General features: G+C 37.5%; 1 protein-coding gene across 1 annotated transcript in view; it reads right to left on the minus strand.

Annotated features, from left to right (window-relative positions):
• PDLIM5 (PDZ and LIM domain 5) overlaps nt 1-14259 on the minus strand; it is a 178487-nt gene that overhangs the window by 31519 nt on the left and 132709 nt on the right. Inside the window, 1 exon segment of the mRNA XM_087826536.1 lies at nt 8668-8855. Coding sequence (XP_087682662.1) covers nt 8668-8855 — 188 coding nt within the window.

Consider the following 14259-nt stretch of genomic DNA (forward strand, 5'->3'; position numbering starts at 1 on the left):
ATAATGAATAAATAAGCTTTTCTTTATTTCTAAAATGTAGCACACATAGAAGCAGGGTATGATAAAGGGTCATGCTAACTAGAATCTTAGCTAAATCTAAAAAATGGAATTTAGAGGCAAAGAAAATGTTACTTGAACATCTTAAGAGTTGCTAGTCACTAGTTTACCTTCCCTGTGCAAGGCAAGAATCCTTTCTACACTATCCCTAAGAGAGTTGGTCCTCCTTAAATAGATTCACGGATGTTATCTTGTGATACAGGAAAACGCATTATTTAGTCAAAATAACTGGATTAATAAATCACTTTTGACTTCTCTTAGACTCTGTCAGCTCATTGGTACAATGATGTCCATTTAAAATTTTTATGATATCTGATTGCACCCTCTAAATAAAAGATACTTTTAAATATTGAAATAATTATAAAAACAGTTATTACTACCTACCTACCTACCATTTTACTGTTAAGTGGTGGCTCCCTTCAAGGCTACCCATTATATTCCTGCATTCCCAATGCCCAAGGATGGTAACTACTCCCCCCAAGACAGGATACTACAGGAAAAAAGCTAAAATTAACTATTCACTTTGAAAAGTAATTTTGTGTCTTTTGCCATTTTTGATTTGACCAGAAGAAATGTCAAAAAACCTGCAAATGATCCCAGCTTTTCTGTTTACAGATTACCTGTACTGTGCTTCTACAAAACACAATTTATATTTTTAAAAAGGATCACCAATTTTTACAAATCTCACTGTCAATTATGAGCTCTTGACCTTACTACATATATTAAAATGGTTTCATAAAGAAAAGAATTCACTAATAAAAAGTTTATATACATATTACAGGGTACATATAAAGGGAATAGTGCTGTATGTAGAATACAGGGAAATAAATATCTGTTCCATATGGCCCATCAGAGGTAAAGAACATCCACTACTAAATGATAAAATACTACTCGTGTACTGAGTATGTCACCATAATATCAACTAAATGCCTTTACTTTCTTCAGTGGAATGTCTGCCTCCATGGACACATTTAACAACAAAAGTTAAAAAAAATAAAATAAAGAAATCCACTCATGCCTTGCCAACATTGCAGGACATAGGATAAACAGGGAGTTGATTAAAGAAAACAGGAAGGCAGCATTATTTTAACATGCTATAAGAACAGCTAATGAAAACAGCAAAAGAAGAAAAGATTTTGGCACAGCTAGATAACACTAACTACTGTGGAAGAAAACATCGCAAAGCTTTATTTTCAATGGCTCTGTGAAGTAGTCACACTTCTCTACAGAAAACTGTGACTGTAGTATTAGCCAATGTTGTATAGACAGCTCACTGATTTTCTGGTAAGAAATCTTAAGTTATCTACTAAACATTTATAACAGTAATATATTTAAGTATCATTACAAATGCTCTCAAAATCTTCATATTTTGAAAGTGGAAAAGAAGAAAAAAACTGTAATTAATGGAAAAAAATTTTTAAAGCCTATCTATAAACTTAAAGCTTTCTGCACTACATACAAATAATTACATAAGTATTTAATTTTTTACCAACAGGGTTCTATAGAATTTTTCTTCTTTTGTCTCGGAAGAATCAATCCGCTTTTCTATCTCATCTTTATTTCCATGACAACATGTAGTGCAAGTGCTTTGTGTAAAGGCAGGCAGTGCAAGGAGGATCACGTCAAAGTTACCAATCTCACACTTGCAGGGATAAAGAACTGAAGGGGTCAGTATTTAGAAAAACGCTAATTTAGGGGAAACAGATGCACTCGCCTGAGGAAATACTACAAAAATAGGCCAGTTATGTTATAAAAGGAAACTTCAACTTATTTCTCAAGTACAAATGCAACTCATTCAGATTTATATTTTGTAACTAGACACATTACATTAAAAAAGCTAAAGGTATATTCAACCAGCTTTCTTGCCATAATCTGACTTACTCAGAACAAAGTATATCTTCTCCAAACTGAATACATTCTCCACCAATGTTTTAACAAAGGATAAGTAATACTCTACGGGGAATAATGCTCCCTTGAAAAGCAACGGTTAGAACTTGCATCATCTGGGCAAGTTCTCTTGCCCCCAGAATCCTCTCCACTGCCACTGCCACGGGTAATATTCCTTATTCTCCTGTCTACACTGGATTACCGCAACACCTCTTAAAAGAGTCCCTGTGACTTCAATCTTAATCTTATACGCTGAGATCATAATGATCTTTTAAACACATTAACACTAGAACAATTTTCAACAATGCAAATCTGATTTTGTCACTTACTTTCCAATTGACAAATCTTTTAACAGCTTCCCTTCCACATCAATCCACGTTCCTGACTTTCAAAGCCCCTTCTGACCAGGCCCCCAGTAACCCATCCAGCGTTCCTTCTGGCCACTATACAATGCTGAACATACCAAACGACTTGCCCTTTTCCAGAAGCCAAATTCTCTGTGAGCTTTTGCATATGCTGTTCCCTCTCCAATCTGGTCTCTTCCTAAAAATATTCACAGGGTATTGACTACATGTGATTCTATTGCAGGCACAAATATTAACGTTATTCCTGAATAAAATATGATTCCATCATGCCCTGGCTGGTTTGGCTCAGTGGTTAGAACGTCAGCCCTCTGAAGGGTCCCGGGTTCGATTTCAAACAAGAGCATGTACCTCGGTTGTAGGCTTGATCCCCAGCCCCTGTGGGACGTCTGTGGGATGCAACCAATCGATGTGTCTGTCTCACATCGATGTTACTCGCTTTATATATATCTTTCTCTCCCTTCTACTCTCTGAAAAGCAACAGAAAAATATCCTTGGGTGAGGATTTAAAAAAAAAAAAAAAAAAAGACTCCATCATAAACAAATACATACTCTACCTCAAGATTGTATCATTAGAATTTTATCGGTCCTTTTGCTTGATCCTGACCTCTGCACCTTCTGACCTGGGCCTTGTAGTCTGATTTTAAGTCTCTGCACTGTTTTTGCAGATTTCTATTATTTACTGGTGCTTTGCATCCAAGTTAATTTGTCTGCAGTGACAAAATGGGTGAACACCACTAATATTTCCTCTGCACCCCACTGCTTGGTTCCTTATATGCCACAAATTCCCACATTTTTGAGGGGGAAAGATGCTACTATAGAGCTTCAGGTCTATTATTAAGTGCTGGAAGTTAATACAGCTCTAGTTCTAGTACTACTTATTCACAACTTTGAAGTGTTATAGGAGTTTACTGCTTCAAGGAGAGTGAAGTCCCCTTCTCCTTAGGCAATATGTATATTTTTATTGGCAGCCTTTGGCAGACAGCGCATCCACCTTTGTTCAATGACCATTGTGGCAATTTCCAGTCTGGTAGGAGGAAAGAACAAGGTCTTGGAAACCCCTCAAATTACATGAAAATGTACAAAATAAGACAAACTGGCCTACCCACCCACTCATTTATTCCCTTATTGACACTTACTTAGAGTCTATAAACTGAGCCAGGTATTGTTTTGATGCCATAAAACAAAGATTAGTAAGACTTGGTCCCTGTCCTTAAGGGGGTCTAAACACAGCAGCAAAAAACACATGTCAACAGTTAAAATGAGCATGATAAATGCTGTAACAAGGCCATCATCAACATTTTGTAGGAACACAGACAAAGGATCGGCAACTATTTATAGGGCTCAAGATGGGTTCACAAAGGAGATGATATCTGGTCTTAAACAGTGACTAGAAATTGTTCAGGGGTAGAAGGTGTAAGATGCAAAAGCACTTCAAGTAAATGAGCCACCTGTACAAAGCGCAGAGGTGTGTGCCCAAGGAATGGTACGACCTGATGAATCTTAGTGCGACCGGACTATAGGGAACTTGAGGAACGGTACTACAAAAGGAGGCTGGAGAAGGGTGGTGAAGGCTGTAAAGAGGCCGCAAACCCTGTTAAGAAAGCCAAACATTCAATGTGGGCGCAGCAGAGAGCCCCAAACCTTTTCCGGCAGGGACGTCACATGAGAGCTGTTCTGCTGGATGGTGACAGTGTAAGTTGTTGACGCTGCCTCTAAAAACAATAAAGGGGTGAAAACTTGACCCTTTTTGAGTATCTTCTATGTATCAGGTTCTTCACTGTATCACTTGAGCGTCACAAGAAAGCTCTAAGGGACCTTTTCTACCCTTATTTTAACAGATAAACGGAAGGCTCAAAATGCTCCACTTGGGGAACCTCTGGCCTTCTGAAATTCAACTCCATAGGGTGGGCGTGCCTACTCCTCAGGACCACCATCGCCTAGCAAGCTGGGTTCGATGGACAACAGGCCTGGTCTAGCAAAGCACTTATGTTCTAAGGAATGAGTCCTCCTCATTTTGTATACACTTAAACTACAGTTAGAAGGCTGATGTGCCTCCAGCATACAATGGCTCTTTATGGCTCTAATACTGGATTTGTGAAGGACTTCTGACTATATTGGGTAAGACAGAGTAATATTTCATGCGTATACTTGCATCGAATGAACTAATCTGGTATCCACAACCTAAACAGAATCTAGGAAAAACATTACATAGCAAATTAGGTCACCTACATAAACACAGGAACATATTTTTAAACTCATACCACTAAATTTACAAAGGTTTTGAAAATATCTATCTAACCACTTATTCACTATATACAATATGAAGGTTTCAGACATTACAAAATCTATTAGACATACAAATATGGTGAATTAAAATATAAGTTTAAAAAAAGGTACAAATCCCCCATTCTGAAAAATGACAAGAAGAATCTCACCTATTATGTATTTTTCTAGATCAAGTCAACATTTGTAAAGGGACTATTGCATCTAAATTATGGAAGTCTAACCAAAGATACAGGGTGAGTAGGAAGTAGTCTTGCTAGCTTACAAGAAATTCAAGCTTGGATTCTAACTTCTTTTGTATCTCAATACTTTCATGCAGACTATAAACTTTTGAACATTTTGCATCCTAAAATATTCAGCTCTGTGTCGGTCACTGGCAAGCTTGTGTATGTGTGGTGCTGTATGCTAAACTACACGCCTGAGAAAAAGATGATCCAATCTCAACGATAATGCTGTTACATACACACCTACTTCCTACTTATCGACTGGTGTAGCATTACTGAGGTCTGAAAGACTTCTGGTAACACAGGCTGTATACTACCATAAGTGAGATGATCGAAGACTGAAAGTCAGAACTGCAGTGGGGGAAAGAGAAACCCATGACAGGTTCAGAATATACTAGTAGGTCTTAACACTTCAATCAGCCCTTTCAATGCAGGTGGTTTTTTTCAAGCTATCATTTCACAACCACATTAGTCATCACCCAACAGACAAAATGACTTTCAAACTTTTTAATTATAAAATACAGTATAAAATATACTTTACCTGCTGACCCCAAAATACATTTGTATGTGTATATACAAACACACTTACTTAAATACACATATATTGACTAAAACCACATTTTATAACATGATACCTATCCTTAATATATTAAAATATTCTTATATTTTCTACCTTATTTCATTTTTTTAATGAAAATACTGATGCCCTGGCTGGGTGGCTCAGTTGGTTGGAGCATCGTCTCACACACCAAAAGGTTATGGGTTCAATTCCTGGTCAGGGCACACACTTAGGTTTGGGATTGATCCCTGGTTGGGGCATATACGGGAGGCAACGATCGATGCTTCTCTCTCTCCTTTCCTCTCTCTCTAAAATCAATAAAAACATATTCTTAGGTGAGGATTAAAAATAAAGAAGAAGAAAAGAAAAAAACAGAAAATGCTGCCTATGGTCCATTAAACTGACTTCAGGATCAACTAGGTGGGTCACAGACAGCAATTCAATGATTTTGACCCCACTCTTCCCATCCAACTATAGAATTATTTTAAAATTACATCACTGGTAATTGTCAGTCTTTGGTGATGGGGGAGAGGGAATAAAAGAAGTTCTTTTTCCTTTATTCACCCACATTAGTGCACAGCTGTGAAATATCAAGAGAAAAAAGCCTAGCCCAGCTGGTGTGGCTCAGTGGTTGAACACTGACCATGAACCAGGAGATGGTGGTTTGATTCCCGGTCAGAGCACTTGCCCAGGTTTCAGGCTGATCGGCGTGCAGGAGGCAGCCGATCAACAACTTTCTCTCATCATTGATGTTTCTATCTCTCCCTCTCCTTTCCTCTCTCTGAAATCAGTAAAAAAACGTATTTTTTTAAAAAAAAGGAAAGAAACCTGAAGTTCTCTTGTGAGAGAAGCAATGGCGTCTGCCTTGATGCTTACTTAAGTCCACACTGGCCCAGCCACCTGCCTCTGCAGCTCCTACATCTCTTTGGCTGACACTGCAGTTTTCACAGGTGAATTGCGAGGACCATGAGAAGCCACAATGAGGCACCTGTCACCTTCTATATCAAAAGAACTTTTCATTTGCACTGGGAAGCTCTTGAAATGGCTTATAAGACTCAGAGTAAATTCTGAGGGTTTTGTTTTGTTTTAAAATATGACATACTATTAGGTAGAATAGAATAAGAGAATTTAAGGAGCTGGGAGTTTTTTATTTATGTCACAATTTTTATAAAATAGTGTAAAGTAAGTAACGTTTACATAGAACACAACTCATTAAATGTCAGTTTGAAGCACCTAGAGCAAGATACACAGCACGTGTTTTGCAAATGCTCTCTGATTTGAGCTAGGCAAGCACCATGATCTAATTCAACAATGACTTCACAATGGCAAAACACTTTTTTTATAATATTAATGCTTTATGATGTGATATATAATGTTTTACACTGTTACAGTTTTGCTCAAATTAAATTCACTTAAACGTTCTGTAAAAAGTATAATATTTTAAATACCGACCATGTGAATCATGACAGCATCGCCTGCCTTGATTATTCACAGAGAAGGAAGGATTCTGCTGCCCTCTCGTGGTAATTTTGCTGAAGTGTATTTTCCAGGAGTTTCACATCAAGTAAAATTTTTCCTTTTCACTTTAACAGGCCAAGTGCTATTTTGACTATAGTTTCTGAATTTCCAAAAGCAATAGATATATTTTCTGCCCTCCACAGTACATATACACTATTCCCTCCTTCAGCTTCTACCTCAGAAATTCAGTCTTTTCCTTGCTCTTTTAGGAAATATTCTCTTGTTTCCTCCCAATTACCATACCAAATAAATCTGTTATTTTCTGTATTTTAATGCACATACAAAATATTTACAGCAAATCTCCACTGTCATGGATAAGCTTTAAGTAAATGGAAATAATTAAAAATGTATCAGCCGGGCTGTCAGTATTTTTCCCCAAGAGAATAGGTATTGCTAAGTTAATTAATAGTCCAGAAATTCCAGAGGCTAATGATACTAGTCTAAATATCTTAAGTTTTCAAAATTAATAAAATGACCTCTTCTTTAAAATAGCCTAGATCATATCCAATTGGGAGCAGCAGGAGATGGTCCTGAGGAGAGAGCTGGGCCAGAATAAAAGAAGGACTTAAATGGCAGGTTAAGCAAAGCACCGGCAACGGGACAGCGCCGGGCGAGCCAGAGGTGGAGGAAGGTCGCTGGCTGTGGCTGGAGGACTGACTGGTGGGCAAGGAGGAGACGGAGAAATCAGCTACAAGTTGTTTGCAAGGACAAGGGCCTGAACCAGGGCAATGGAGAGGAGAAAAGAAATATGATAAATACTAAGAAGTGGGATCGTTAGGTGTTAATTACTCGTGAGAACAGGGGGTGGGGGTGGAAGGTCTCAAGCTCACATTCCAGCTTTGGTACTGGGTGGAAGCACTGTTCAGGGACAGGTAATGACACTTCAGACATGCTGCATTTGAGGGGCCACGGGCAAACAGCAAGTAGGTCAAAGGAATTTGAGGACATGGAGTCTGGGAGAGAGGACCATATAAATTATCAGTGGCCAGGTAATGAAAGAAACCCGGAGGCGAGAGCATCAGGGAGAGTGTGAGGAACAGGACGAGATGAAAGCTGAGCGTGGGACAGGCAACGTTTCAGCCTAGTTCCCATCTTCCTATTAAAACAGCTACTTCAGTCCTATAGTCACAAACTTCGTTCCCGCTGGGAGGAACAGGGGATCATTTAGTCTCCCTATAACCTGCAGATCAGAAAAAGGAGGGTCAAAGAGGTTAAGTGGCTTTATTTAAAGCTATTTATCTACAGAAGTGAATGAACGCTCAGGTTTCCAGACGGACCCTGAGTTGCTCCATCCTAACGCCGTTCAAACGCTCTCTTTCTAGTACCATGTCTTCCTTCTGCTGCTGCCCTGTAAATCTTCCAAGGACAAGAAGCCAAAGCTCCTTTCTTCAATAACTGTCTGACGGCAACAGATGCTTCTGTTGTTATTTTGTATATATCATCAAAACTAAAATGTTATACTTTCGAGGTAACCTTCCCAACAATACAGTTCCTTAATAAAACTCCAAATTTACAATTCAACACACGCTTCCTGAGTGAGCTGGGAAACAAGAAAATGCCGAGTTCTGTAGTTATGAATAGCAAATATCAAACACACACAGAAAATGTTTATGAAACACTTCAGAGAGGAAAATCGCTGTGGCTACTCTCTGCAGTCCTTTTAAAACCTTAGATGGTTGCAAATGGGTTTCACCAGTGCATTCTATCACATATCCCGGAACACATTTTCATAATTACACTTAAAAGCAAAAAGGTGGAGATTTCCTTGGTGTACCTGCTTGGTTTGGCCGCTGCCAGCTTGGTGACTTGATAATGCTGGTGGATCCTACAGGCTTGAAGGCAGCAGCAGTCGTGAGCCCAGCCACCCCGGGTCTGGCAAAGGCTGGGCTCTCCGGCCTCTCCGCCTTACTCTGCGCTGAAACCACTGATGAAGCCAAGTGCTGAGAAGGCTCCTGGGTGTTGCTGGAAAGAAGGTAAGAAAACATTTTTGGTGAAGTGATAGCAAGCTAACCTAGCAATGATCATTTGTTTTCTCAACCTATTAAATCTCTAAGGAAAACAAAAATAACAATCACTGAACTGATATTTTAAAAAAACACTCTAACACCATGACTCAGGGACTACCTCTCTTTAAGAACAACAACAACAACAAAACAAAAACAAAGAAAAGGAAAGGAAAGCAGATTGCATTTGTTCAATACTTTAGAAATTCTCTTTAAAAGGTCTACCATAAGAAATCAGGCTATTAAAAAACTTATGTAGCCAATCCTTTCAATTCCCTATTCCTCTGTAACTCAACATTTAATCATCTATATTAAAATAATTAATTATTAAAGAATCCCTGAAAATCTCTCTGAAACAGCACAGATGTTTCTTTCCCCTTTCTCACATTCTTCTGGTATTTTATGAACTAAGTTTCTCTGACATCTCACCTGTCACTCCCTCACAGACTGTCACTCATTCACTCAATAAATATTTAAGCACCTGCTATCTGCCAGACATGGTGCTTCACTCTGGCCACACAGTGGTAAACAAGAGACAACATCTCCAGTCTAATAGAACCCACTGTTCCGTGTTCATAACAGGAAAACAGGAGACAAGACCACCATGGTCCGCTCTCAGTCAGTTATGTGCTTAACGGGAGGCCTTATCTGTGCTGGTTCCAGTTTGATTTAGATCATATGGCTTTTTATCACTCAGTTATTTGTTACTTATGACAAAATATTATTTCCAAAAAAATTTTTAGATAGCTCAAATGATAAAATATGCACTCAGGAATGACATAATACTGTAACAGTTTTTCTCAATTGAAGTATAATAAAAGTTGTTATAACAACAAGAATACATCCTACTAACTTCTCAATAAAAAATTGAGGTACTGGTTACTTAGATAATTCCATGCACAGAAACTCATTTTCTTCACTATCTGAAAGCAACAGCTGGAGTAACAGATTGACAAAGATAAGATACTATAAGAATGACTTCAATAAAATAAATACGCTTAATTATACTGTTTTGGTTGAGATTATTTCAAGGAAAAGAAATTTCAAATTCAGTCACATCCACTACACTAACAAATGAACAAGAATGCCTAATTTCCCCAATGCCTCTTGAATCCTGGATAACACCTAACTAAGTAGGCCCGAGGCTGCCTATCCTGAGGAAGGCCTGCCTGCAAGGTTGGCCTTTGACTGGCATTTGGGAACCTGGCTCATAAACAGTTCCCTATAGTCATATAAAACTTTCTCTAAAAGATAAGAGTTGCTCATTGTGCCTAAACTACATAAACAATGTTGTTTATGCTAAATACCTGGCTTTCCTTCTGAGAGTCTGGAATTTCAATAATAACTAGGCACAGCGTGTCTCCATAACGAGCCTCAATAAAAACCTTGTATTAGGAACCTAGTTTCTAATGAGCTTTTCTGGTAGACAACACTTTGCACGTCTTGTCAGAACTCAGGGCTGAGCAATCAGGCGCATCCTGGGTGACTCACTGGGAGAGGGCTTTTGAAAACGTGGGTTTTATTTCTCCCGGACTTGATCCCACGTACCTTTTTCCACTGCCGATTCGGCTGTGTATGCTTTCTCTGTAATAAATCTTAGTCATGTACAACTATGTACCGAGCTCTATAAGTCCTCCAGTGAATCGTCAAAACTGGGGGTGGTTCGGGGCACCTCCAACACTGAAGTTTTGAAAAGTCACACCAGTGCTATTTTAACTTTCTTGAAATATTGTTTTCTCAAATTTGAGTATAATAGAGCCACCACATTTTATCATTTCTAACCAGTTTAATGAAAAACTAAAACCTGCCTGATCTTAAAACATACTATAAAATGAAAAGTTTAAGCAACTAATAATTTTTTATAATAAATAAAAAGTGAAAGATTGCTTACTTGATGGCGATGCTGGACACAATTACCAATAAAGATGGCAGAATAAATAATATTAACGCAAACAGCTTAAGCATTAGAATATAATGGCTATGAGAGCCTTTTAAAAGCTGTGTGATGGACAAATTATTTTACTTCTCTAAGCCTCAGTTACTAAACTTTAAATGGGGATAATACTTTGCTCATAGAGTTCCACGAGGCTTAAATAAGATAATTATATACAAAGTGCTTAGCATACTCTAAGGCACAGAATATGAAGTTAACATATGAAAAGGACAATTAATATATTCAAATAATAAAATATTTCTTTTCAATATTTTTACACACTAAAAGTAAATGATTTTTGAAAGTGATACATAAGTACAGGCCAGTTTAATTTTAGGGTTAATTACTCATATGCATCTGAAAAACTAATTAATAATCATATAGTCACAGTTCTGAGAAGAAAATTTATGACTAAGCAATACTAGAAGTTACAGATGAAACAAAAATACAATATGGAAATATCAACGAAACCCAAGTCATCATTTAATGTTTAATAACCTGAAAGAATTAAAATTTAATTTAGGAGAGCTGACAGACTTAGAAGAAAGTGCCCAGGATGATAAGGAATCAATGCCAAGCCTAATGAAATATGGTTGAGAGAACTGGTAATACCGGTCCAGGATATGAAAAAAACTCAGGGGAAGCATAAGAGCGATCCTCAAACGGGATAGTGAATTCAATCAACATGGCTATATTCTGTTGGCCTAATGTTGAGCTGAATCTACAGTGAGATAGATTTGGTTCAATAAAAGAAAGTACTTCCTAATATGAAAAATTGTCCAAAGCTTAAAATGTGTTTCCTAACAACACCTTCCATGAGATCTGTCTCCAGAAGGCACTTAAGCAGAAGCTGAAGATGCAGTAGAACAAACTGAACCATTGAGAGGGTGGAGGGCTGTGTTACACTTCTGCGTGACATTCAATGCCTTTTAAGATACAGCTACAATCTCCCTGTCTAATCGTATCTCCTACCACATTGCTATACAAACTGCATTCCGGCCATGCCTCCTCTCTCCCCACAGCTCTCCATTTTCCCCAGGCTCTACATAAAAGGCACCTCTCCCCACGCTCCCTCTGCACAAGTCCAAACCCTCTGCATAAGTAACAGTAGTAACAATAATACCCACGGTGCACTGTGTACCATGCTAGCAATTCACGTATTTTATTTAATCACACAATCTTCTAAAGCAATAGACACTCCTTCCTTTGGTTCATGGCACATACTAACTGCATGGCACACACTAACTGCACGGCACATAGTCACACTTCGATTTGTAACAGCTACCTTTTTTTTAAAAAAAATAATACTTTTTTTTTTTGGTTTTTTAATCCTTACCTGAGGATATGTTTTCACTGATTTTAGAGAGAGAGAAAAGGAGAGGGAGAGAGAGAGAGAGGGAAGCACCAACGTGTGAAACACTGATCTGCTGCCCCCTGCACGCACCCCGACTGGGGATCAAGCCCACAACCTGAGCATGCGCCCTGACTGGGAACTGAACCTGCGACCTTTTGGTGTACCGGACGATGCTCCACCAACTGTGCCACGCCAGCCATGACAAAAGCAAAATATTTTAAATAAATGACTAATTTATTAATATAGTATGGCATGATTACTTAACTTAGATTGGTATCTGATTTCTAAAATAATGACTCACATATTTTTTTCTAATGACTCATATTTTTTTCTAAATTTAAATTGTTCAAGGTATACATACCTAAATTCTAAACAAAATTAAAATGCTTTCTAAAAGATTCTAATGAGGAAACCAGAGAAAATTCATGATACCCTTGACTCATGCCACAGAAACTAAGAATCAAATATGGTCATTTTCACTAAGTTTGCCAAATAAACAAACACTGAAATGAAGTTTTAAATTAATATTGCATCCATCTCAAGAACACTGAAGTTTTTGTTTCGTGTTTCAAAAACTGAAAATGGAGAAAAATATACTAATAAAGCAAAGATTTCTTTTCAAAACTGAGCTAATGAGGAAAAACAGAAAAAGGAAGAAAAGTTTACTTTCAGTGTCAGCAACCTGATTTATCTTGAGTTTACATTCCTTTTCCACATTTGTTTAACTATTATAACAAATAAATTTCAGCTTCAAATTGAGAATAGTTGGAAATTTTAAGTCTATATTCTAAGAAAAACTCTGTTTGAAGAATACTCTTGAGATGGCTTTTATTCTAATTACACATTTAAATTTTTAAAAAAGCCAATTGTAGAGCACAGGTTTAACCACCAATGTTTAAATTAAACAGTTTTTAGCTAAAGTGTTATAAAAATTGATACACTAATACACAGATTCTGAAGTGGTAGGAAAGGAATATTTCTGAAAGGGTCATAATTATAAGCAATGTTTTATTTTATAGAATTCACCATCAGAACTCTATAAAAGGACCCGGACATACAGAGGACTCATGAGTCTCCTTCCTTCCAGAATTCTGTTTACAAATTTTTTTTTGGATTTTTCTAAGCAAAATTCTTTAACTTAGATTTTTGTATCAAAATTCAAAATGCTATAATGGGAAGAAACAAGTATGGTATTTTATGATGCTTTATTATAATTTTAAAGATTACTGTTATACAAAAGCAAACATCAGAGACAAAACATCTCTGACATTGTTTCAGCTGCTTTCTCGGTCCCTTCTTGCTGTGGAAGCAAGGTCTCCTCAGCGTATCCCGGGCCCCTGTTTTCCAGAACACCAACTGGCTGACCTGGTACAGAACCACTTTCCTTTCCCAAATATCAAAATACATTGTTTGTGCCAATTGCTGTTAGTAAAAAGTAGTGATAATGACTACTAACACTAGCTCAGGCAGCCCATAACTGCACACACATCTTTTTATTAAAAAAACCAAGACGTTTATTTAAGCAACAAGATGCTTGACTTGAAGGGAAAGTATCTAGGGTTTATTTCTCTTAGTGTAATTCATCATTGCTTAAAGATAGGTTGCCCTATATGTAATAGCTACGTCAAAAAAAGTTATAAAACTGTTCTTAGTTTTATAAAAGTAAATGAAAAGCATTCAAACTCTCCAATTGAAAAAGGGATGCAAGAAGTTTTATGTTGCTTTTTTTTTGTTAAACAGTGAGAGTAAAATAATCTCCTAGAACACAAAGATAACTGAATTCCACAAGTGGAGAAAGGGAATATTTTCATAGAACCAGTATTTTTCCCCATTCCATCTCCATTTGTTGACAATCAAAACATACCACTGGCCATTTAGTTTTTTTAAAAAATGCACTAGGTGCTTTTCTGGAAAGTGTATTCCAAGTGTGGTCAGTAACCCGTCCCTGTACCAACTTAGGCCTGACAATGAAAGACGTCTGTCCCTTTAATATTCACAATTCCACAAATACAAAATGATTTCAGATATTTTTCTTAGAGCAAAATGGACAATGACCTCTCTCTCTCCTTGTTTAAA

This window comes from Miniopterus natalensis, chromosome 1, assembly GCF_054644295.1.
Source record: "Miniopterus natalensis isolate mMinNat1 chromosome 1, mMinNat1.hap1, whole genome shotgun sequence".
NCBI classification, from domain to species: domain Eukaryota; kingdom Metazoa; phylum Chordata; class Mammalia; order Chiroptera; family Miniopteridae; genus Miniopterus; species Miniopterus natalensis.